At 36.1% G+C, this 26,537-nt stretch overlaps 1 protein-coding gene across 2 annotated transcripts in view; it reads left to right on the forward strand.

The window, feature by feature from the left end:
* Nucleotides 1–770: 770 nt before the first annotated feature.
* The window catches only part of LOC107011183 (nardilysin-like), a 40,348-nt gene continuing 14,581 nt past the window's right edge, over nt 771–26,537 (forward strand). The window contains exons 1-14 of one of the 2 annotated variants that reach the window (XM_015210573.2): nt 771–1,179; nt 1,273–1,348; nt 10,144–10,190; nt 10,360–10,472; nt 11,048–11,121; nt 11,206–11,301; nt 11,402–11,521; nt 11,853–12,086; nt 12,712–12,860; nt 16,807–16,963; nt 17,658–17,810; nt 24,499–24,875; nt 25,058–25,207; nt 26,035–26,217. In XM_015210573.2, coding sequence (XP_015066059.1) covers nt 892–1,179; nt 1,273–1,348; nt 10,144–10,190; nt 10,360–10,472; nt 11,048–11,121; nt 11,206–11,301; nt 11,402–11,521; nt 11,853–12,086; nt 12,712–12,860; nt 16,807–16,963; nt 17,658–17,810; nt 24,499–24,875; nt 25,058–25,207; nt 26,035–26,217 — 2,217 coding nt within the window. In that variant the 5' untranslated portion in view covers nt 771–891. Of the gene's footprint in view, nt 1,180–1,272; nt 1,349–10,143; nt 10,191–10,359; nt 10,473–10,714; nt 10,734–11,047; nt 11,122–11,205; nt 11,302–11,401; nt 11,522–11,852; nt 12,087–12,711; nt 12,861–16,806; nt 16,964–17,657; nt 17,811–24,498; nt 24,876–25,057; nt 25,208–26,034; nt 26,218–26,537 lie in introns of those variants that run through there. The other variant, XM_027914276.1, reaches the window with a different exon arrangement.

Raw genomic sequence — 26,537 nt, forward strand, 5'->3', positions numbered from 1 at the left:
AAATTTAATAAAAAATAAACTATAAATCATAATAATATTCTGTGGTAGGATTTACCACTCAGGTGTAATACATTTCCGTGAAAGTGATAAAGCGAGGTCTTTAAATGTATTCTCTAGGCGAACTTAACAATTTTAAATACCTAAGAAACCATATAAAGAATTAATTGATTCTCATTATCAAAAGGGAAAAGAGCCTAATATATCTCTCAACTTTGCCATGTGAAGCTAATATGCCTCGTTATGACATAAAACAACAAGGTTATATACATGAACCACTTAACTTTGAAATGTGGAGTTAATGTGCCTCTCGTTATGACATAAAATTATGGTATATATGAAAGCACTTTCATAACGACATATATCAGTTCTATATAACAAAACTAAAGGGTATATGAGACCTTTTTCTCTTTTCACAATAACATACATGCCTCTTGTAATTAATTTTTATTTAAATTATATTATTAAAATACTTATATATGTTTTGACGGTTTAGGTATTTGCAAATGAAAAAGTAGTAGAACAATAGTTATATACATGAACCACTTAACTTTGTAATGTGGAGTTAATATGCCTCTCATTATGACATATAAAATTATGGTATATATTATATCACTTTCGTAACGAGATATATCAGTTCTATATAACAAAATTAAAGGTTATATGAGACCTTTTTATCTTTTCACAATAACATACATGGCTCTTGTAATTAATTTTTATTTAAATTATATTATTAAAATAATTATATATATTTTGAAGGTTTAGGTATTGGCATATGAGAAAGTAGGAGCCGAAACGATTGGTTAAACAGCGAACCTAGAGAATAACTCGAACAGAGTAATCTGTGAAGAGAGAGTACAACGTACTAATAATCTTTCTCTACACTTGGAAACAATGGCAGTCGGCGGCCGTACCTTTACTGCAGATGACATAGTAGAAAAGTCGCCGAACGATAAGCGTTTGTACAGATACATTCAACTCCCGAATGGCCTCTGTGCTCTTCTGGTTCACGATCCTGATATCTACCCCGATGGACTTCCAGAACATTCCGGAAACTCTGAAGACGAAGAAGATGAAGAAGCAGAAGATAGCGAAGAAGGAGAAGAAGAAAGTGATGAAACTGATGATGAAGAAGAAACTGAAGTTAGAGACAAAGGGAGTAAATGTGCTTCACAGAAAAAGGTCATTTTAATTCAATCATTATTATTATAAAAATCAAACAAATGTTTTTAGGTTATTTTTTCCATCCTTAGTTTATTTGTTGCCATTTTGCAGGCAGCCGCTGCAATGTGTGTAACGACCGGCAGTTTCTCTGATCCTTATGATGCTCAGGGTCTTGCACATTTTCTTGGTTAGTTTTGTATATATTGTTATTATTAAAATACTTTCTGATTCTTCATCCAGAGTACAAGTTGTTGAATCTTGCTTGGACATCTACTTAGTTGCTTCATAGATTAAGGTGTACTCTTTCTCTAACCATTAATGGGAGAGGAGTAGGGGTTTAAATGGATTAGCGGAAAACTGGATGCTACTTACTATCATGGTCCCATGAGTAAATATGAAATAGACAATGGAGTAGGTAACTATATAATTTTTGTCGCATTAGTTTATTTCTGTGTTGTTTTGACTTGCGGAATAGTGGAAAATGACATGCCTGGTTCTTTGTTGGCTAAAACACGTGGAGACCTCCTTGTATCGGTAAGTGAAAGGGTTAAGTAGACTTTATTGGGAAATTGAAGATTCAAAAGGTCGAGACTATCTAATTTTATGGACAAATTTTACCAAACAAAATAATGAACCTAGAGCTGCCGGATTATTTACCTTATAAATGAAGAATCAAGAGTTCTCTTGCCAGCTATTATTAGGGTTGTGTATTGGTCGGTTCGGTTCAATTTTGAAGTTTATTGATTTGACTTATTGGTTATCGGTTTGTAGACATGCTAAACGCATTGAGATATTGACTTATCGATTATCGGTTTATTGGTTATTGATCGTTATCGATTGTAGTCTGACCGTGAAGATTTGACACCAAAAATAAATGATTGTAAATCACTTAGAAATAGGATAACAAACCAAATAAATCATGCACATTAATGGATAGGTTGCGTTTTGCTCAAAAGCAATACTAACACATTGTAGAATAGCTGAAAGTGTGAGATTGTCAGATATAAAATATGAAACTAAGCACCTGTTTGGATAAACTTATATTTAGGTGGTCTTTGGAAATGTTATAAAGTACTTTAAGCACCCACTTTTAGACCAAAAATGTTTAAAAATAAGTCAAAAGTTAAAAGTAGGCTACCATCTACATCTACTTATGACTTTTAACTTTTGACTTGTAAGTTTAGTTTATCTAAGCTCATCCCAATAGGCCCTAAATCCTAAGTCAAAGTCTTTATATACTGAATGATATAAATATAATTTATTTACTATCGAGTTATCAGTTAACCCATAAAAAAACCCTCAAATAGTTATGAACTGATAAGCTGATAATAAAAGAATCAAAACCGTTAAACCAATAAGCCATTACCGATAGACCAATAACATTTTTTGGATTTGGGTTATTGGTTTTGTTTTTGTTTTAAACATCCCTAACTATTATGCAGTGAGAATAGTAGGGGGATGAGACTATAGGAAGAGTAAAGGATGGTATAACTTAAGCCTAGTTCTACAATGAATAGAAAGGTACTTGTTGTGGAATTATTTTAGATATAATGGGAAGAAGTACCTTCTTTGTTTTTGGGAGAAGCCCTTCTAAGTCCCCATCTATGTTTCTGTAAATACTTCTAAGCCACAGAACTGTAGAAAATTGGTTTTAGATTTTTGAAAGGATGAAATTTTTTAACATAATTAATAGCATTTGATAAGTTATAATATCTAGTGTGTTAGAAGAGTGAGCTTATGATCCACTAGATTTTTGATTGTCCGCCATTCATTTTCGGGGATAGGATTTCAAGGACTTTCATCAAGTTGCTATTTCGGAGGCTTGAAAGGAGCTTGGAATGAAGGTTTGAAGTCCAAGAACATGCTAAAATAACAGTGCAAGGCTTAGAAGAATACTTGTACCAGGAAGAAGAATATAGCGCAACTTCCACATACGGTTCACAAATGCAACTTATGAAAGATAGGTTGGTTGTAAATCACAAATGACTGGACTAAGTTGCTCGGACTCGAGTGCGGGTATCCGAGACGGATGCAAATTCGAGAGTTGGATTCGACAAAATTTACATTTTAAGATTCGGGGTGCGAATCCGAGCACAGATACGGGTGCGGGGATTCGGCTAAAAATATTCAATCTATGTTGCGCAGACTCTTCATTTTTCCAGCCGAACCCTTCTCGACGCGACTCTGGTGCGGGGTGCGTGTCGGATTCGGTCAATCTGGTCTGGAAACTTTGACCGAGCCGAGAGAAAAAATGGAGAAGAAGTCATCGATTTCATGTCGGTGAAAGTTGATGACTTTTCTCCGATGAATTTGTATGGAAAAGAATAGTGAAGAGGCAAAGCTTACAAATAGAGAAAGAGAGCAGACAACTTGTTTTGTACCTGAACAGAGAGGAGGCGAAGCTCCATGGACAAAACAGAGAATTTTAAAGTCTTTTTCATGAAAAATAAGAGAACTTTTTTTCTTGAAAAGGAACATACCATGCTAAAGATTTATTGGGAGAAGAAAAGGATTTTTGGGAGAAGAAAGGACAACATACAGTATCTTAATGAATTGTAGTATCCAATTAAAGTTAGGATATATATATATATATATAATTAAAATTAATTAATAACAAGTTATAATTAATTTATGTTTTTAAATTTGTATATCTATAATTGTTATGCTTTTAAGTATATTTTTTACAAGATATTTATTATTATTATTATTATTATTATAACTATATTTTATAATATTGAAAAAATTTAGCCGAATCCCCACACCCGTATCCATACTCGGATTCGCACCATCGAATCTTAAAATTTAAATTTTGTCGAATCCGACTCTCTGATTCGCATCCGTCTCGGATACTCGCACCCGAGTCCGAGCAACTTAATAATAATAATAATAATAATATTAATAATAATAATAATAATAATAATAATAATAATAATAATAATAATAATAATAATAATAATAACAATAACAATAACAATAATAATNTAAAATATAAACTAAATCAAATTAGAATTTGGTTCAATCTGATTTGATTTTTCGTCTTGTTCCAAATAATGCACTCTCCTACATGGCCCATTTAAAAGCGTAATTCCTTTTATTTATTATATATATATATATATATATATATATATATATATAGACAAACTTAACTTAGATATACTAATTCATTGAAGTGTTGTGTTGTCCTTTTTTCCCCCAAGAAAGACGTGTTTCCTTCCAAGAAACTCTTAGCATGCTTTGTTCCTTTTTAAGAAAGAAAGTTTCTCGCTTCTTTGTCAAGAAAAAAGACTTAGAATTCTTTCTTCTTTCCCATGAAGCTTCCGCCTCCTCTTGTACAAGAAAAAAGGTTTGCCTGCTCTCACTCTCTCTCTGTTCTTGCTATTTTTTTCCATGGAGCAACCAGTCCATGTGACAACTTCGTCGGAGAAAAAGTGTGGCCATGAAATTGATCTCTTCTTCCTCATTTTTTCATTGGCTCTGGTTTAAGTATCCAGATAAAATTGACTGAATTCAACACGCACCCCACACCCGCACCCGCACCCGCACCCACACTAGAGTCGCGTCGAGACAGGGTCGGCTGCAAAAATGAAGAGTCGGCGCAACATAGTGGCTGGAGCATAACGTACGATCTGTAGCCTGTGTTTTGAATCATATGTCGAGGATGGACATTGCCAACTTGTGTCTTGATGCTATAGAGCCACCTACAGACCATGAATGGCTCATACGGTTCGTAAGACTATTTTGAGCCCATACTATGTCAATTTTAATAGTACAATCTTGGGCTACTTTTGCTATTTCTAGAATGCCACTTTTGTGCAAGTATGTAATAGCTCGCATTAGGGGTGTTAAAATGAACCATACATAGGTAACCTGCCCAAACCGCCCAAAATTTTAAGGGTTGAGCTCATGATAATTTGAATTGGGTTCAATCTCAACTCATTCAAGCATAATCCAATTTAAGAGAATCCTCAATTGAGCCCAATTCAATCTCCAATTTCAGCCCGTTTTAAAATTCTTTACTAAGATATGTTCCTATATTAAAGGTATGCATCATTATCTATTTGACATTTTTAGGGCTTGTCTATCCATTTGTTACTTTTTTTAAGAAAAATCTTGAGCGGAAATTTGAATTGTGATTATAAAAGTTAAATATCACTATATTAAAATTATTGAGATTAATCGGGTCAAATTGGGTGGGTCAAGATCCAATCCGTTTTTAGCCCATTTGAACCTAACCCATTTGAGCCCAAAGTAAACTTAGGTGGGTTAAGACCCAACCCGATTTCTATCTCAACCCATTTTAATATCCCAAATTTCAACTCAACCCGCCCATTTGACACCCCTAGCTAGCATACACTATACATAGGTGAGAATAATCCATCTAGACGTAGCTAATTTTGATATGATATGACTTTGATGACTGGAACTTTTGAGAGAGTACGAGTAAGACTTTTGTTGCTAAATAATGTTGTTGAGATTGCTTGCTAGAGGGATCATTCCTATTGAGGGTTATCGAGAGGAATTACTTGCTTGAGGAATTCTTCCGCTTGAGGGTATATCTAGGAGATTAGGGTAAATAAGGGTTTTGTCCATCAAATAGTGTTGTCAATTATTTCCATTCTTGTATCAAATCAATCTATATTTTCTATATTTTATTGTTGTTCCTAGATTTATGGTTTCTTTTTCGCTACTGATATCGCATCATTTTGCAACTGCATAAAATACTAGCTTCGAAGGAAAAAGGAAGTCCTAACCACCCCTCGTTGTCCTTGTTTTCTGGAATAATAATAACTTGCCTCTTTTGGCCATTGACTGTGATGATCAACAAAAAACGACCAAACTTATTGAACTTCAAGGAGCAAAAGATATTAGTTGAAACATATCTGCCTCTCCATGTCTTGAACATTTTACTCCTGACTTCTGATGCTTCTCGCAACCTTCTGCATAGCCAACCCAGAGCCCCTTTGCTCAAAGTCATCCTCCTGGTGTAGTACCTAGTGTTTTCCACCCATTCAAACCAAGTATCAGAATACATTATTGTCTCTGTAATGTCAAAAGATTTCCCACCTACTCTAAAGTAAATACAATTTTCCATGATGAAAAAAAGGCTTCCAAAGAAAAGAAGGATTGGGAAAGATTCCGGTGGTTGAGGACCACCGGAAAAGGGATCAGAGACCCTAAAGGGATCTTTTAGATGGAAGTCTCGAAAAAAGTGCATGGGAGCATTTTTTTAGAAAATGTTAGCTCTCTTGCTACATGATTGTTATATTATTAGTCCACACTTTATTTGTGCTTAAAGCTCCAAATGACCTTAGATCTTTTTGCCCTTGTTTTACTTTTGATAACACTGATTGAAATGACTTCTTTAAGTTTAAAAATAAAGGATTCTGTAAGATCTTGTTCTAACCATTGTCTTATTGTTCTATTCTGAGTGTGGGAATTGGTAGAATGGGAAACTAATTTTTAAATTTAAAAGATGTGGTTGGAGCATGAGGAGTTTGTTGATACGAGGTACAACGGAGACAAGATGCTCTCCTAGCTTAGTAAAACTAAAGCTATTGAATCAAGACATCAAAAAATAGATCAAGGAAGTCGTTGGCATGACTAGAGAGTCTTACTTGGTTCGACCAGTCAAATCTTCAATTGAAACTATAATTGATTTAGATTTAATGAAGTGTAACCATATTAAGGAGTTGAAGAAAGCTGAAGAGACATCTTTGCAGCAAAAGTCGAGATGTCATTGATTAAGCAAGGCGACAACAGTACAAAGTTCTTTTGTACCCTTTATTGGGATATAACTATACATCTTGGTACCTGCATATTACACCAGGAATATAGCAATTCATACATGTATAATTGTATGCTTGATTTTAAAACCACTATTTCCTTTCTCCTGTAATCACCAAAAGCAATGATGCTTAACGGTACTATGTTCCATATGCATTTAAGTTGTTTCCTTGTGTTTTCCTACTGCCATCTTCGTACTGCTACTTACGGTAATGCTGGAATCACCCATTGCACCCAATTTTTTTTGCTGATAATGTAAATAACTTTAATTGATGAAGAATAAAAAAACCATCCATGTACAAAAAAGTAGAAAATCTGAAAAAGATGTGATTATTTATGTACGACACCCTATCTTCTGTACATTACACCCCAAATATTTTACGAACAAGTAGGAGTTTACATACTTTGGGAGGACACTAAAAACGATTTTTTGATACCACAGTTTCGGTAATACGATATTTTGTATCCATTAAAAAATATTTGATATTCGAAACGATATTCAGTATTTATAAAAAAATATTGAAATTGCCAAATACCGTACTGAAGTATTTAGTAACATATATAATCCATTTTTGTTATATCAATATAACAGATATATAAAATAGTAGAAGTACTGAAGTACATATCACGTCTCATTTAATGCCATTTTATATCTAACAGAGGATTGTCATTCAAGCAGTCTTCATATCACACCATTTTTGGTGTAAGATTGTCCATTTGGATCGTGCTTAATTTGGCTAATGCTGTTTAGATTTTGAAACTTTGATTACTGTATCTTGATTGATATGCCCTTTCTGTGTAATTGATTTAAAATGATGGGAATTGCTTGTACACTTTCTTTTGAATATTTCTACATGTGCAAGGTGGTAGTCTGATATAATTGAGTTGTTTTTTAAGTGTTCAACTTCATAATTCTCTATTATACGAGTATATGTTAGTCGAAGTCGAATAAGCTATGTTACCAATTTATCATACGCAAAATACTAAAACCGAACTTAAAAATAACGAACCATACCAAATTAATTTTGTATGGTAATGATATGATATTTTTAAAACAGAAAATACTGAATCAAAGCTTTCAATACCATACGGTACCATGCCCACCCCTTGGAACAAGGTCCAGATCTCATACGACTATGAACAACACAACGTAGGTCTACAGAGATTTATTGAAAGACTCCCAAACATTTTGCATAGTCTCCTCACAACTATCAAACTCGACCGATGCTCCTTTGTTGCTGCTTTATGAAATTGTAGAATTAGCTTGGAAACTATTGAACCTTGTTTGGAAATCAATGCTTGAATTGCTCATTTTTGGCTAGACTTTTACACTTGTATCTCCCTAATATTGGACATCCTCCATGGTTTCATGCATAATCATATTGAAGCTACTTCTTTAGAAGTATACATCACATGCCATTGATTAGGACCTACAATAGGTTTATGTTTATGATGGTTCAATAAATTTGTCCATTTAATAAATCATTGACAATTCAAACAATTGATCGCCCTTTCTTTGTTCTTCTCTTGGTTGAAGTGCTTTGTACCAAGTCTCAGACAGTTTCCTCTCCTCATTTGGGCAAATTTATGTCTTTTTTTTCCTTTTAGCAGAATCGTGTGTCTTGAATGATATTATATAATCTTATCAATTAGGTAGTTTTCAATAGCTAATATGATAAAGTACTTGGGCACCATAATTTTATGTTACACTTGATCAGTTCTTAGGATTCAAGGAATGGGAAGACACTCTTAAATGGAAATCTCATAACAAAGGATTATTCACTGTTAGTTCTGCATATAGAAATATGAATAAGATGGGATCCAAAGTTAAATTTCTGCCTCGGAAGCTTATATCAAAGGTTAAAATACCATATGAAGTGGTAGTTTTTACTTGGTTGGTGTTGAAAGATGCTGTATTTAGACAAGAGATTCTTATAAAGAGGGGAACACATATGTGCCCATAATGTTGTTTTTGTGATCAGGTTGCAGATACAATTAACCATCTGTTCTTACACTGTAAAGTGGTTGACTTGCTGTGGAATTTGTTTACTAACTTCAGAGGTATAAGTTGGACTGTTCCCGAGAGAACATGACATGCTATAGAAAGCTGGAATATGGAGGGCAGTGGTAGCACATGCAAGAGTAGATGTAAAATTGTCCCAACAATTATTTGGTGGACCATATGGAAAGAATGGTATTCCAGGAGTTTTGATAACAAGAGCAGCCCTCAGATTAAAATGAACTGCATTATCACTTTTTGTTATTGGTGTAGTTCAGAGTATATGGATGACCCTGTGGCTGTTGTAGACATTCTAGGGTGTCCTTATATGGATGAAGGAGGATCTAGGAGTAGTTTCTTTTTTTCTTTTCTTTATCTTTTGTTTATGCCAGACGAACAAGTGTGGAGGGAGGATATAATGTAAATTTTTGGATACCAGTTTTGAGCTGATGATTGATGTGCAAATGTTACCTTTATCAAAAAAAAAAAAAGAAGAAAAACCATTGTGGTCTTGAGTTTTAGTTCTTGGCTTCTCTATCAAAGGATACCAATCTTTCAATTGCCAAGTAAAATGATTGCAAGATGTCCAATTCATGCATTGTCCCTTATCATATTGTTTAAGCTTTGAATGGAAGTTTGATTTGTTATCTTAGTGATTGAGCTCATGAGACACTAGAGCAAAATATGAATCTGTTGACGAGAATTAAAGTAGCATTTTGCACATTGTTTGGGGAGAAGGGAAAGGATGGAGCATCAAAAGGTTTTCTTCTCAGGTGCTTCATTCAACAAAAGGGGAACAAATAGAAGGGGAAATAACCATCTTCCTTTTTTGATAACTGAAAATCCCTGACAAGCCCGTTCAGTGGATACTGGATAGTGGGTCTGGCCCCTCTACCTTTCTTCTGGGCAAATACTTGTGGAATTGAGGAGGAGATACTAGTTCTTTTTTCTTCCCTACTTTTTTCCCTTCCTTTTCTTCTCTGTTAAACTACGTTAGTATGAAAATTTCTTATTACAGTCTGCAATTTCCTTTTATCTTCTTTTCCTCCCACCAAAAAAAAAATGAAAACTAAAATTCGACTTTCTCATTCACCCGTGTCATCAATGCGATCATGTCACATAATGGACTTTGGTAATGTGCATTTTGATATCATTTGTCTTGACACTCAAGTAATCCATGTTATTTGTTATGGATTCAGAACACATGCTATTCATGGGAAGCACTGATTTTCCTGATGAAAATGAGGTGCGTCGTTCTTTGCTTGCTTCTGGATATACTTGTGGTATCCTTCTCTGATTATTTCTCAACCTCACTGAAAAAATTATCATCTGCACAAAATTTTGTTTTTTTAAGTTATCTGTTTCAAAAAAAAAAGGAAGAATGTGGATCTCAGTTTGACTCTTTTCTTTGCTAGTATGATAATTACTTGTCCAGGCATGGAGGGTGTTCAAATGCATACACAGAAGCTGAACACACTTGCTACCATTTTGAAGTTAAGAGGGATTGCCTTAAGGAAGCCCTGAGAAGGTAAAACACATGTTTTATTGTGTTTCTGAGTTCATAAACATCAGGTAATTATGTAAGCTATGTGATGAAACTGGTCTTGTTTGCAGCTTCTTTTTTTGTTTCTTAATGTATTTACAACTTTATTGATGATAATTTGAAGTTAATACTAATTTTTCTGTCCTATTAAATAAAAAATAGGTGTTATTCAGTCCTCACATAGTGGAAATTGTCTCCACATTTCAGAGATATAGGGAAGTGGTCTGACATGTGAGATGATCCTGGGTAATGTTGACTGCTTGGTCTTGCTGAACTTTTCATGATCAAAGTTTAAGATCCTTAATGATATTAGAGTATTCCTTCATATTACTCTACTTAACTCTATAGAATCTTTTGTTTCTTAGAGGTGTCCAAATATGTTATTATGTTCAAACTTAAATTTTTTCTATGGAGGGAGGGAGTACATTAATTGGCCTTCTCTACAACTTCAATTTACTATGGTGCTTACACCCCCCCCCCCCCAACACACACACCAAAAAAAAAAACCCTCAACAATTTTATTCTTAAAAGGTGGTTACGTTGTTATGTCTCCTTTTCAGGTTTTCTCAGTTTTTTGTTTCACCTTTGGTTAAAGCTGAAGCCATGGAGCGGGAGGTACTAGCTGTGGACTCGGGTATGCATTCCTATAGGTTTCTTGATCTCACTAACCCAAGTGTCTTACGAATTTAAATGCTGTTATTTGACACTTCTGTTACAGAATTTAATCAGGTCTTACAAAATGATTCCTGCCGCCTACAACAACTACAGTGCCATACATCTAATCCTGGCCATCCCTTTAACCGGTTCTTTTGGGGCAAGTTTACGACATCAAAGCCATCTCTGTTTTGTCTTTTCCTTTGGATGTAGTATTTTAATCTATGAACTCTCCTTTTATTTCTCGTGATTCTGTGAAGGGAATAAGAAAAGCCTTGCTGATGCGGTGCAGAAAGGAGTTAATTTGCGAGAACAAATTCTTAGACTATACCATGACAATTATCGTGGTGGGTCCATGAAACTGGCTGTTATAGGGGGAGGTAACTTTTTTTTGCGATTCAGAAATTTCAATAAATAATGTTTAGAAGTTCTAATTTAGCCTAAATCCATTTCAAGGAGGTTTTTATTGGTAGATGACGATTTGAGGAAGTGTATTAATTTCTGTGGAAACTGGTCTCAATAGACATACTTGCCACATTGATGTGGATGATCTCCACTCAAAATGATCTTTGATTATATTTGAAGTTTTCTCTGGTAATATTATTCATGATATTTACTTTAGGTTGGGCCCTCAGATAGTTATTGACGTAGCAACATAAGTTTTCATTGCAAAGTGTTCTGTGCTAATTTTATAATTTTTAATAACTGCAGAGTCCGTAGATATCCTTGAAAGTTGGGTTCTTGAATTATTTAGCGATGTCAAGAAAGGCCCATTGGTAAATCCAGATGGAGGAAGTGAGCTTCCCATTTGGAAGGTTGGCAAACTTTATTGGTTAAATGCAGTTAAAGATGTTCATATCCTTGATTTATCATGGACGCTGCCTTCTCTTCGCAAAGGGTACGTGAAGAAAGCTGAAGATTACTTGGCTCATCTATTGGGACATGGTAAGGTGTATCAGAGGTGTTGTTAGTCTTACAGTTGGTTTCATGTCAACATATGTTACAATATAACGGAGGTGTCATCAGTAGTTCTTTTGGATTCAAATCAAAGATATATTGCAAATGCACCTTGTATGCACTGTAGTTGCCTATTGGCTTGCTTCTGCTTCCCTTTATTTTATTATTTCAGGCTGCAATTTCTGTTACCGTTTCCTTGCAGTTGGTTAGACAGACTGTCATGTGTTTGAGTGCAGTCAATCAGCATCATATTTTGGTAATTATACATTAATAAGACATCATCCGGGGCTAAGAGAACACTATCATATAAATCTAATGCTGCTTAACCTGATTTAGACTCGGAAGATACTGTTTTGGTATCTCTAACCCTCTAATTTATGTTTGATTTGTTTATATGTCATATTCATTATTTGAGCTGTTTTGTGCCATGGCCTTAATTGATGACAGTCTCTAAGAAATTTCTACTTTATCATTATCACACTTAGATTCTCTGGCAAATATTCAGTTGTGATGATTTGTCGCTGGAAATTTAAATTCCGTGTTTGTACAAGTGTGCTTCTACTTAACGGAAGTGGTATTGAGATCTGAGCATTGGAAAATTAAAATGTTTCAGAAGGAAAAGGGTCCTTGCTTTTCTTCCTAAAGGCTAGAGGCTGGGTAACATCAATATCCGCTGGTGTTGGTGATGAAGGAATGCATCGCTCCTCATTCGCGTACATATTTGGCATGTCAATACATCTGACAGATTTTGGCTTGGAAAAGGTTGTTTACTTTGCTTCTCTTATTTTTCTGGTCAATCCTTCATAATGGAGTCATTTTACGTACTTCTCATAATCCTTGATGTTTTTTTGGATGAAGTACATAACATTCTTACACTTCATAATTATTGATGCTTGTGAAAGTACATAACATTCTTACACAACTTTTTAATGCATGAATGTTAACTGATAGCCAGGAGAAGTATCTGTGGTTTATATGAACATTAGATCCTTCCTAGCATGCTGTTGTAGAATAGGAACATGTAGGTATGCATATAAATATAAATCATTAAGATGGGACTTCTGACCTGGAGCTGCCACAAGAGGGAAATTATAGCTTTTTGATCAACAACTGTGTCCTCGATCACAAGCTAGTTGTGGTCAGTCATATAAATTTTAAATTCTCATTAACCATGTTGTCCCATTGAGACTTGTAGCAATCCAATAATTGATGATTTAAGTTCTCTGCTAGAAGTTCTTTTGTAAGGTTGTAGTTTGACTACCAAATAGCGACCACCATTCAACCAAAAAAATATGAATTTAAAGGTTGATAAGTAGAAATAAGTCAAAAAACTTCAGTAAAGAGCTATAAAGAACTAAACCAACTCACTTACTCCGTGACCTCGTGCCTTTGGCTCTAAGCGCCTTACCACAACCAAACATCCTATTTGTATTTTTTTTTGATGAAGTAATTAGTTCTATTGCAGTATCAAGTAGATGCATAGAAGTTGCAAAAACTTAGTAGCAAAAGGTCAGCTCTCCTTTACATTGTTAATTGAGAATCAGGGAGCGGACATGGTTCAGAAATGAATCAGGGCAATCCAGAGGGGATAAATAAACCCAACTATACAATAACACGAGACAGTTAGCTTTTAAAGATTGGTAGGTAGTTGATATTCCATCAGAGAATCTTCTATTCCTTTCGTTCCAGATACTCCAAAAATGGCTGCAGGTATCATCTTCCAGATTCTTTTGATGGTGCTATCAACTTCCCATCTGTATTTTTGTACTTAGAAAGCTCAACGACTATATCTTGTGTTGTTATACTAGAGACCATCTTCTCAACATATCTATTATAATCCATCCACTCTTCTGAATCTAAAGTGTCATTTTCTTGAGTAGTATAAAACAGCCCCGGGTTCAAAATATGGCTGCATGCAAATGCTGGTGGAGTTAGCCAGTCCACCTTGCATCAGTCTACAGTTTCTCATATTGCCTCTGAACTCCACTAAAAGCCTGTTCAATAGTTTCCTTGACTCTATCCATTGCTTCATTAATATAGCCCACTGGTGTGTGTTTTTTCCATCCACCAAACAAAGCATTTCCATCAAAGGACCGCCAACTTTAAGTGCCCGGACAACATCATTCCAAATCATGTGATCAGAGAAAGAATTTCCATTTCTTAGCCAGAAAGATATGTGACAGTGAAATATGAGTGTGCAAAAATAAGAGATTGACACCTTCCCCCAAAATTTCCTTGAAGTCCATTTGGTTAAGAGGACCAGAGTTCTCAAGTTTTTTCTTTTGTATGTACATAACTAGCAAAGTTAAGAAGACCATTGCAAATATTGTGTTTTCCGGTTTTACCAAATTTCTATCATTTGCTAATTTCCTCTTCAAAGTTCAAGAAAAACAACCTTTGACTAATGTAAGAATGGATCTTGATGACCTTCTTAATAACTGTTAAAGTAAATATTATAGTAATTAGTAGCTAATAAGTATTACTCCCGTCGTCTAAAAAAGAATGACCTAGTTTGACTTGAAACGGAGTTTAAGAAAAGAAAGAAGAATTTTTAATCTTGTGGTTCTAAATTAAAGTTATGTCAAATGTACCAAAATGCTCTTTAATCTTGTGGTTTTAAACATGCCACGTGGAAAGTTGAAGTTAAAGTGTTAACAAAAAAGGAAAGGGGTCATTCTTTTTGAAATAGACTAAAAAGGAAACAGGGTCATTCTTTTTGAAAAGGAAGGAGTACGAAACTATAAAGAAAGTTAAAGGATATGAGTCATATTACTTGAATCATATGGGTTAATCTTGAATATGTCACCAAACATCAAATTGGTGCAATGGGCAGCGCATGCAGTCCAAGAAATGTGTGGGTACACACCAATCATCTGCCTTAACATTCTCACTATCTTTATTAATGACAACTTGTACGATATTTTTCCGATTCGGTTCTCTCAATTGTTTTCTTGAACAAGCTGTACATTTTGTAGAATTGGTAGATTCGTTGCTAGCATCTACAAAACCAAGAAACACACTACTTATTGGAGAATTCACCAAAATATTGATGTATCATTTTACCAATTGGTGCTGGCCATTGAACATCCAAATTTTCTCCACTGCACTTTATTCTCCACAACAATGTTGCCCACTTTTTTCACCTCTTGTTTAAGTGAGTAACTCTAAAACTTCATGAAAAGCAGGAGGCTTCATTCCTGGGCCATGCGGTCCTACAACCTCAATGAATTTATCAAATGCTTTGTAATTAAAAATTTGAAAGGGAGTTCACATCGACATCCATAATGCAAAAACACTTACCACACACTGCTTTAGAATCTTCTTGGTTTCATCAAATCCTGATCATTTTTAAGTCTTCCCTTTGTTGTGATTTTCTGTGAAAAATTAACATTAAGAGGACCTTCCGTCATGGTCCCTTCTATGGAGGATCCACTTCCATTAGAAGACATCTTTTGAGTTTTTGAGGGAGTCATCACTTCATCATATGCATCATCATCATCATCAATAACATTAACCACAAGTTAATTACTCATCTGATTTTACGGATTACTAGTGACATTATTTTTAACATATACCCTTATTTCTTCCCTAACTTCCGTCGGACAACTTGGACACTGTTTCACATTTTTATTTCCACCCATCAATTGTCGCTTGTGCTGAGTAATACCACAATTGGAAGTATGTTCACAAAACTTACATGTAACTGAATCTTTTGTGGGCCTTGCAATTTGCATACAATAAATCCATCCATGGTCTTTCTGTCTGCTACCATCTGACGCCTTTGAAATTGTTGTTTATGGACAAGCAATTACTATATTAATTAGTTATAAAAGAAAATTGAATTGGGTAGAAACAAAAATAGGAGAAGTTTTATTTTCAAATTTAAAATAGGCAGATTGCAGAAAATACAAAACAGAATATAGAAAACAAAGGAGTGACTATTGAGAAGCTGTGACCTACATCATACTGGTTAAGAGCCGGAAAGAAGAAGAGAAGAAGACGGGAGAAGCAGAGGAGGAAGAAGAAGAGAGAAGACGTACCTGAAGCCTGAAGAGAAGTTGCGTTGCTAAAGTCTGAACTTTGGAGAAGAGAGTCGTGGTTTGTGGCTTTGAGCACTAAACCCTAATATTGCTTTTTAAATTTTTGAATCATGTGTACTTTTTTTTAAAAAAACGGCAGCGCCTCGCCGCATCACCACTTGCTATTTCTTGCCTTTGCGAGATCTCTACGCCTCGCCAGTAATACGCGTGAAGACTTCGCCTAGCTAGTAATATTTGTGAAGGCTTCCCCTCGCCTCTCGCTAAAGTCGCAAGGCGAGGGCCTTCCACAACACTGATTCACTCTCATATAGATTGTTACCTTGATCAAAAACATTCACGCTCAATATAGTGATTAATTTTTTGATTACATAAGAGGATAGAGAAAGGCACCCGATGGGGTTGATAGAAGCCACTTTGGGTGCTATACAAGAGGACAGTGAGAATTGAACCCACTTAATATTATGAAGTAGACTCTCACCGGTACCGATAAGATATAAATCTTTGTGTGGCTTAAATGGGAATTAAACTCATGCTTTTAATATGCCTGCAACTGTAGCTTTCTGATTGTCTTCACTAATATCAGTACGACAGCCATACCTTTAGGAGTACATAATCATCTATACTTGACTTGATTGGTGGCTTTAATATGTAATTGTTTATTTTTATAGATATTTGAGATCATTGGCTTTGTCTATCAATACCTCAAGCTCCTGCATCAAAATTCTCCTCAAGAGTGGATTTTCAAGGAACTCCAAGATATTGCAAATGTAGATTTTAGATATGCGGAGGAGCAACCTCAAGATGATTATGCTGCAGAACTTGCTGGTTATCTATCTTTCCTTGTGTATTTCTGATCTCTTTCTGCTTACAACAACATTGAGATAGACAGTCGGTTGATCTAACCTTTTGCAAGTTGCTGAAACTATTCCTTTCTTTGAACAAATTATTGTTTTCACAATATGTAATCAGGCACCCCCATTTAGTGTTCTAACCAAGGCAAAGGATCCATTGAATAGCACAAAAGAAATGTTGCCTAGAATATCTTAGTTTTTGAAAAATTTTAGAACAAAAATTGAGCAGTTTGGAAGTCTGGAGCAACCGTTTAAGCAAGATCTAGTAGTTGAAAACTTGAAGCCTTTGAATACATCATTTATGACAAGGAGAAGCCTCTTCATCTCAAAATTTCAACCCCCCCCAAAAAAAATAAAAATAAAAAAAACACACATAGCCCATAGGGTCCAGAATTGAGAGACATTAAAACTAGAATTAGCCCTTTCTTGTGAAATTTTACCTTGACCAAAAGAGGCATACAATTATTGTATGCATGCTCATGCTGTACGGGGGTCGTGGTGCGAGTAGTTGGTGGTGTGCAACAAGCTTTTTATATTTGTATGAAGAATGTGGTTCAGAATCCCTTTCATCCTTTTCTTTTACAATAATGGGTGTGATGTGTAACCAAGGAAGTCTTGTATTTCTAATCATATTTCTTGTATCTACTAATATAGTTTCTTTGCTGCAGAGGGTTTACTTGTTTATCCTCCCGAGCATGTTATTTATGGGGACTACGCATATGATGTTTGGGATGCGGAGTTCATAAAGTATGTTTTGGATTTCTTCAGGCCTGAGAACATGAGAGTTGACGTTGTATCGAAGTCTTTTCAGAAGTCTGATGGTAACATTCACAACCTCATTTGTCTCAACATTTCAAGTTTACAGTAACATATGTGTCTGGTAAATGAAGCTGCTCTATCTTTATTCAGTTTGGCCCTAGTCAGGCAAATCAGACTATCTGCTAAGTTCTACTTCTAGGTTTACAATGTAGGTTCTATGCCGTAAAAAGTTGGCGGAACATTATAAAGAGCCAAATACATCGATGACCCCTGAAACTTGACACCAAACAGTGACCTATTGAACACTTCAACTTGTCACTATTGAAGCTTAAGTGCTGACATGGCAGGTTTTGTGTTTCACTGTTGAAATTAGGCGCTATAGTTAGTTACTAAAATGAACTTTTTTCCTCTCTTACGGAAGAGTAGCCTTCCTCTGTTTTCTTCTCTCTTCTTTCATCAGCTAAAATAACCCAGAATTGTATCTAATCCATTCACAATTTACAACTTATTATTATAGTTTCTCAGAAAGAACAAGAATTTGCTAATTAATCTGATCTCTTGTATATAAACTTCGCCCATCGCTAGTTTCCTTCTTTTACCCTTCTCCAAGAATGAACTCCTTCTCCACCTCCTTGCTTAACTACACTACAACTGTGTTAATGAAATTATTAAATTGCTCGGTGTTTCAGGAGTAATAAGATAATAAAGTAGTATTAAGAAATTAGCATGATGGAACAGTCCAATATCATAGCAAACTGAGAGAGACGGTTCTTTGGTCTTTTCTTTTTCCTGAAAATGACCTTTTCGACTACTAGTTCCAGTTTCTTAAATATGGCTATTCAAATATTCTTCATTTTAGGTGAGAAATTCTTTGAAATATTAGACCAGTGAGGATTGCGCAAAGGGTTAACCTTCACAGAGCGAGGTAGAACATTCACCAGTAAAATCAAGATTGTTGGGGAAAATCTGTTTTGGGTCTGTGATGGAATGCTGCAGGCTTCACTGGGGAGAGGGGGGAGATTCAAGCATATACATAATGTGTTCTAGAACTACAACGTTCATGGAAAATTTTTTAAGAATTGAAGCTTGTCTAGGGGATGGGAAAAATGCCCTTATTATTCTGGAGAATGATTAGAACAAGGGATTGGATGGCATTCAATACATAATCAAATGTTTTCTGGGGAATGGTTTCGACTTGGGATACACAGGCAAAAATCATATGTAGAAGCTGCAAAAATTCTCCAACGGACAGCATGAAGGTAGGGATAAGGTCCGCGTACATCCTACCCTCCATAGGCCCCCTTGTGGGATTACACTGGTTATATTGTTGTTGGCCAGCATGAGGTGAGCAGGATATTGAGCATCTGCCATACAAAGTTGATTCCAGGTATGCAGCTAAATGTGAAATCACCCGCTGTCTTTCAATATGCCTTGTGGGGGTCGTTTCAGTAACACCTTCGACCAAAGTCCCAATCATGATGCCATCTAGAAGTGGTTCTTAAAGGTGAAATGTAACGGCAGATCTCAAAGTTGCAGTTCTGAATCACAACTTATTCTTTTTTGAATTTTCCCTCGAGGCAGGAGGTAGCGTGAGTTAGGTACGGCGACTGGTTTTGGAATGACCGTGTGGTGGTCTCTGGTGTCGGGCTCAAACATGACCAGGAACACTAATGGATCAAGGCCTTCAGTATCCTCCTCAGGAACAAAAGTCGCTTGATATCTGGGCCATAATTTGTCTAAAGAGATTCACCAGTATTCCTCTTTGTATGGATTTCCTAAAGGGGAACTCGAGTCATGATATTTTGATCTTTCCTTTTCTCAGGTGCTTGAAGAAAACTCGGGATCTGACGGCTTTGCTTCCTCGAGCCAATAAACAGCTGCACCAATACCACTTTGTAGCAAGCACGTGGGTGGGCACGTGGCTGCTCAATTTCTAATACCAGTACTATCTTACAGGCCAACGATATCAAGTAGAGCCCTAAAAAAAGGGGCCAGGTCTCAGTGCTTACTTTTTACTCGGGAGACCCAAGGAACAGGGCAAATAAGAAGGGATTTATTAAAAGGAAGCAACGAGAAACCTATTGGAAGGCTATTGGGCTCTTTAACGACCCATTCCTGCCACTTATCATATCCAAGACCTTCTTGAGGTGGTAACAGATTTGTATTCAAATCTAAAGAGCCCGTGAAGTCCATAGTTACAATGAAGAAAGCAAAATATAATCTACAGAAGTTATACTATAGCTATAGAGACTCTAAAAGCTGTAATTGAGTCTCAGTGTCATATATGTACTCCTGTTCACGAAAAATGCAAACGTAGAATTCAATTAAGCTTTATTTTCTGGATTGGGCTGCTTTTGACTTCAAAACATCTTGAATCCCTTTCCTTCTAGATAGTCCACCATATGCATCTTGGGATCATACTCCATCTAATTTTTTGTGCTTTTGTGCCTCCTCTGCTGCTCCAACTAGATAGCATATCTAATGTGTTCATTGACATTGTCCAACTTGAACCAATCATTAATAGAAATATGTCCCAAGATGAGTAGTCACCCTAGAGTGCAAAAACAGTGACGGATTGTTTCTGCATTTTCCCACATATGTGGCAGATAGGGCAAAGGTGTATTTCCCTTCTTTGTAATCTGTCTTGTGTCAAACAAGTCCTCTTACAACCAGCCAAACGAAAACTGCATTTGTACGGTATTTTTGCCTTCCATATGTACTTCAAAGGGCACTGTACAGTGTACATTAAGGTGGTTGTTATGGTTTACTCATATGATATGCTATGTTGACCATAAAAAATCTTGAATTGTGTCCCAGGCCAGCCACCGTATTTTGTCTTTCTCTTGTGAAACTCCATTCAAAAGATTAAGAGTGTTGTAGAATGCAGTGAATCTGTTGATCTCCCAAATCATTTAGAAGTCTTCTGAAACTAAGGATCTGTTGATCTCATAGTTGGGAATGGGCACAAAATCTCTTTTTGGGAAGACAACTGGACATGAAGTGGCCCCCTCAAGCTGCTATACCCATACACAGTGTTAACTGTTTTGGTCTTCCAAGCATTTTCTTCTCCATATTTCTCTTTTATCACCCTTTTCCACAGTTCTAGTGTTCATTAGAGTGTTTCCATAGCCACTTCATGAGCAGACTTTAATTCTGTTTCCTCGGGTTATTTATACCAACCCCCCCTTGATGTTTGCTGTGCATCAGTTTTCCATTTGACAAGATAGGAACCTCGTTTGTCTTTGTTTCCAAACCACAAAAAATGATCATTAAAGGCATCTATTCTCTTTTCAACGGGAGGAGGTACTGGGAAAAGAGACATCATGTAGGTAGGTAAAGCATCCGAGACACAGATTATGAGAATTAACCTTCCGCTGAAGAAAGGTATTTGCTCTTCATATGGTAAGTTTTTTTCTCACTTTTCTCTAGGACCCCCTTCCAAATGTCCATGGATCTGCTGTTCGCACTTTCGGCCATGCCGAGGTAAACTGCAGGCAAGGATCCCACTTTTCCTCCTAATATATCCACACATTTCTGAAGCTGTTGATACATTGAACTCTTCCTCCCGGTAACATGCAATCCTAAACCCCTTAAAGAATTGTCAGAATGATTCTCAATGTCTTCATTTGGTCCACCTCTGTGAACCTCTGCATCACATAGGATAATTGCGTGATCTGCATATAACAAATGTGTAATTTTTGTACAGTCATCTTGCCTGTTGTTGACTTTGAATCCTCAGAGCCAACTATTTTTCTGAGCTGTAATCAACATGTTACCAAACCCTCCATGAGTTGGAAGAGGAAAGGAGAGAGAGGGTTCCTTGCCTCAATCCTCTTTTGGATAGATGCCCTCAGAAGATCCACTGATCAAGACTGGGAAGTGGGAACTTGACAGTACTGATGCAAAATTTGATCCAATTCACCCATTCAGAGTCATAATTCATCCTCTTCAGCAAATTCAGAAGAAAACCCCATTACACATGATCAAAGACTTTTTCTTTGTTTGACTTGCATAGGATTCCAGCATTCTCCTCCTTCATTATAGAGTCCAGACACTCGTTTGTGATAAGAGCAGCATTTCTGATTAGCCTGCCTTTGATGAAGGCTATTTGATTTGAGCCCACCAGTTTTTGCACTACTGTCTTGAGCCTTTCTGTCAATTGCTTGGCTATGATCACAAGCTATGATCTTATATACACTGCCTTCTTCCAAAAGGCATGGTTGATCATTAAAAATGATTTGATAGATGTGCTGAATTTTTTCATTCAAATCGTCACATGGTGTTGTCCTCCAACGCCTCTTTAATTGCTCTTATCCCTTAAAGGAATGGTGCCATTGAACTCAAATTACATGCCGTTTAGTTTGATTGGTAGCATATACAAGATAGTTGCTAAACTACTTGCAGGCTCAAAAGGGTGGTTGGAAAATCTGATTTCAGGGCACCAAAATGCCTTCATCAAAGGCCGCACATTGTTGATGCTTCAGTGTAAATGAAATTCCAGTCTGCCAACTAAAGAGTGGAGATCCCGGTGTTATATGCAGACTGGATGTGGAGAAAATATTCAATCAGGTCAATTGGCCTTGCTTGCTGTCAAGAAAATGGCTTTTATTTAGGTGGTTAAGCTGGATCAAGTTTTGTATTATCACTGTCAAATGCTCAGTACTTCTTAATAGGGGGCAAATGGAATTCTTTTCTCCATAAAAGGGATTAAGGCAGGGTGACCTTTCTCCTTTGACTATGGCGGGCCTCAGCAAGATGTTAGACAAAGCCAAGCAATTTCAATGGTTTAATGGTTTTTATGTTGGTGCCAACTCCAAAAATTCTATTTGTCTTCCATGGAAATATTTGGAAGACTAAGCTCACCGCTATGCTTCAGCTGGATAGCCTCCAGCTTACATGGTCTAACTTTGGATTATCTTGATGAATGACACATTAAGAGAGTCAACATATGCTTCATGTGCCTATGGCTGTAAGAAACTAATAGACATCTATTGCTCCATTGCTCAGTTGTTTCAGATGTCATGTTACTTGCTATTTTTGGCGTCAACTGGGTTATGCCACAAAGCATCAAAGAAGCATATGAATGCTGGTCTCTGTGGAAAGTTGATAAGTCCATCAAAAAAAATTTTGGCAGATGATTCCAGCTTGCATTTTTCGGTGTGATTGGACAGAAAGGAACCCTAGATGCTTTGATGGGATACCATCCTCCCGTGCATTGTTAAAGCCAGAGCATCTTATAGTTAAGTTGGCATAATTCAGCTCCTGAAGATTGTCATATCGACTTTTTGGACTTTCTCAGCTCGTGAGCTCTTGCTTAGGCCTTATTTGTTCATAGCTCTTTATTATGTAATCTTTTGTACTTTTTGCATCTTCTTGATGCCATCTATAAAATTCCCTTCATAAAGAAGTGAAATTTTATTTTCTAACACCAATCATATCTTCCTTTGCAACTGATTATGTCAAAATCCAAAATGGCTTAAGCTTCATCCTTTGCTTCGTTCCTCAACTGTATCAATCCTTGGGAATTTTATAGGCCATCTGTAGGTCTTTTTGAGTTCACCACTTCCTATTCTCTTCAATTTCCATGAAAAAGATAGGTGAGTGAAGTTTAATGGGTGTTTCTCTGATTTTTGGGGTGCAAAGTACCAGAAAAAAAGGAACATAATTAAAAAGAAATGAACTGAACGGATGGATGAATTTGTTTGAGAATGATGACAAAGAGCAGAAGAGAGGAGGAAAGAGACGAGGGTCTCGTTTTCTGAGAAGACGTTTGTGGGGTTGGTGGTGGGGTGTTTTGATTATTTGTCTTAAAGCTACGTGTCTTATTTTGATTCGTTTCCACCTCATTCTGTATACATTTCACACAATTTGTTCTATTGGTTTTTAGTGGAGGGTTCAGTAGACACATATCTTCCAAGTTTTAGAGTTCAACAGGTTGAACCCTAAGACAAGATGTCTAAATAAAAAATGGTGTCAAGTTTACCTAAAAAGAAATGGTGTCAAATTTACTGATAAAAATAGTGGCAAGTTTAAGGGGTATCGATGTAATTAGCCTCTAAAAGATGATTAACTGATTAACAATAAAACGATTAGCTGATCTTCCTCTTTCTTACAATAATAATTTTGATAGGTAAGTATCAATTTGCTAATCTGAATCCTCCAAGTTGTTGATTATACCAAGTCAAATTAACATTACCAGTTGCAAAAAAGAAAAGTAAAGATTATGCCAAGTCAAATTATCCCATACACAACGTCCATATAAAAATTTAAACCCTCAGAGTTGCACAATGTTTCCAAATAAGTTCTCCATGAAAAATGATCATTAGACTGCCTTTTAGATATGAGGTTTTAGTTATATAATTTGTAATAAAAGATGCACCAAGTTGGATCCACTTCCCTGCTCTCCTGTTGTTTTCAGTTAAAGTTTGCTAGTAAAACTTCACTTCTTGCAATGCTGTGATATTTGGTGAAGGTACATGTTGTTTGAGTTCTGGATTTGATGATATATATCTATTCTGTACTGCTGAGGCATGTGTTAGACTTATTTACTTTTGTCAAATGAGCACATCTCCAGGGGAAGCTCGGCTAGCAAGTCTTTTGTTTCTGGGACTTAGCTTTATATTCATAACATTCCCCCTTTTTCATTTCCTTACCCCTCCCTTCCCCCTTTTTTACAGAGTAATCTATATCTTATCTTTTTTACCCGTGTTTTCCTTTTTGTTGTTTTTCTTTATGTCCATTTTCTTTCAGATGTTCAAAGGGAACCATGGTTTGGATCAGAATATGTGGAAAAAGATATTCCATCTTCTCTATTTGAGTTATGGAAGGACCCTACAGAAATTAATGCCTGCTTACATCTTCCTGCAAAGAATGAGTTTGTTCCATCTGATTTTTCAATACGTGCTGGTAAAGCCAAGTGTGACTGGGAAAATGCAAGACCAAGATGCATACTTGACGAACCGCTGATAAAGATCTGGTACAAGCTGGATAACACGTTTAAGCTTCCTCGTGCCAATACATATTTCCGTATTACACTAAAAGGGGGATACAGTAATTTGAAGAACGCTTTGCTGACTGAATTATTTATTCACCTTCTAAAAGATGAGCTGAATGAGATTATATATCAGGTTATTTACTTGATTTATTGGCTTCTACAAAGATGAACAGCTGTTAAACAACTCATTTACCTGAGAACTATCAAGAGCAGCTGCAATTCAGTCCAAGTTCTTTTACTAATGGTCTTTTTAGTTCTTGAACTTTTAACGTTTCATTTTGTGGTATTTGACTGTTAATGTTGCATCTGATGCAGGCTAGTGTGGCTAAATTGGAAACCTCTGTTTCTCTATATGGTGACAAGTTGGAACTTAAGGTCTATGGTTTCAATGATAAGCTTCCGGTCCTTTTGTCAAAGGTTTTGGTAGTGACAAAATCATTTTCGCCAAGGGATGATCGCTTCATGGTATATGCGAATTGCTTTAATTTGCTTTCCTTGATATGTTCTCCTAGATATTGCTTGTTATCTTGTTTGAATCTTATACAACAAAAACACCATACCCAGTGTAATCCCCACTAGTGGATGCAGGTCTGGCCCCTTCCTTGGGAAGATAGAAAGACTGCTTCCGAAAGACCCTCGGGCCAAATAGAGCGTTGTTTGAATCTTATGTTTTTCATAATTTCTTTGCTGCTGCTTTATTTTAATATCAAGGAGGGGATGAATAGGGGAGTGGAAAAGGATTACTCTCAACATTCCCTTCTGACTTCTGAAATTTTTGACTCCCTGTTTTCCTATCAGAAACAAAATAAAATGATGCATTTTTTTTTGTTAGAGTTGAAGGAAGAAAATGTAAGAAGTTCATCACCGTTCTTTTATTAGTTTATGCTTGAGGACTGAAAGATAGTTCTTTGATGATCACCTACTCTTTGATTTTTGACATGCTCATTCACCGTCTCCTCTTTGTGAATGTATCATGTATGAACTTGAGTTCTGTTGAGGCCCAAGTTATGTGTACTTCTGTTGATAATTAGCTAGTGAAGGTGCTTGTAAATGGGCATGTGTGTTTATAACTACTATTGCGTGCATGTTGAATTGGAATGTTTATAACCACTATTTGTTGCTGAAGAACTTGTTGGCTCATTTGCATGATTAGTAACTGTTTAACATCTTTAGCAAAAGCTGAACGTGTTACATACTTGACCATTTTGGAACCTTCTATGTGTGCCATAGTTCTTTGGTATAAATGAGATTTTGGTACTTTATTTCTTGAAATAAGAAGTGATGTTTGACAGGTTATCAAGGAAGATATGGTAAGAACTTTGAAGAACACCAACATGAAGCCCTTGAATCATTCATCATACCTGCGACTGCAAGTCTTGTGTCAGAGCTTCTGGGACGTGGAAGAGAAGTTGTTCTTGTTAAATGACTTGACTCTCTCTGATCTGAACTTCTTCATTCCAGAGCTTCTTTCCCAGGTGTGCCAGTTAAAGTTATTAATCTTTAGGCGATTGTCAATTATCATCAGCTTATTGACAGCTATCTTTGAAGGTCTCGACATTTTTAAGAGCCTTTTTTTTCTGAATGATGATGGTATTGGTTAATGGTTGTTTATATAGCAACTGTTAGAGTAGGAGTAGTAACAAGAAAAGTATATAGAATCCTACTTGGAAAAAAAATGTAATGTGGTTTCCTAGTTTGAAAAGGAGTATAGTGTGGTGTCTATCTTAATGTAATAATGTAGATATTCAAGTCAATAATATTCTTCCAATATTTCTCTCATGGTATTAGAGCCTCT

Source organism: Solanum pennellii, chromosome 2 (genome assembly GCF_001406875.1).
Source record: "Solanum pennellii chromosome 2, SPENNV200".
NCBI lineage: Eukaryota > Viridiplantae > Streptophyta > Magnoliopsida > Solanales > Solanaceae > Solanum > Solanum pennellii.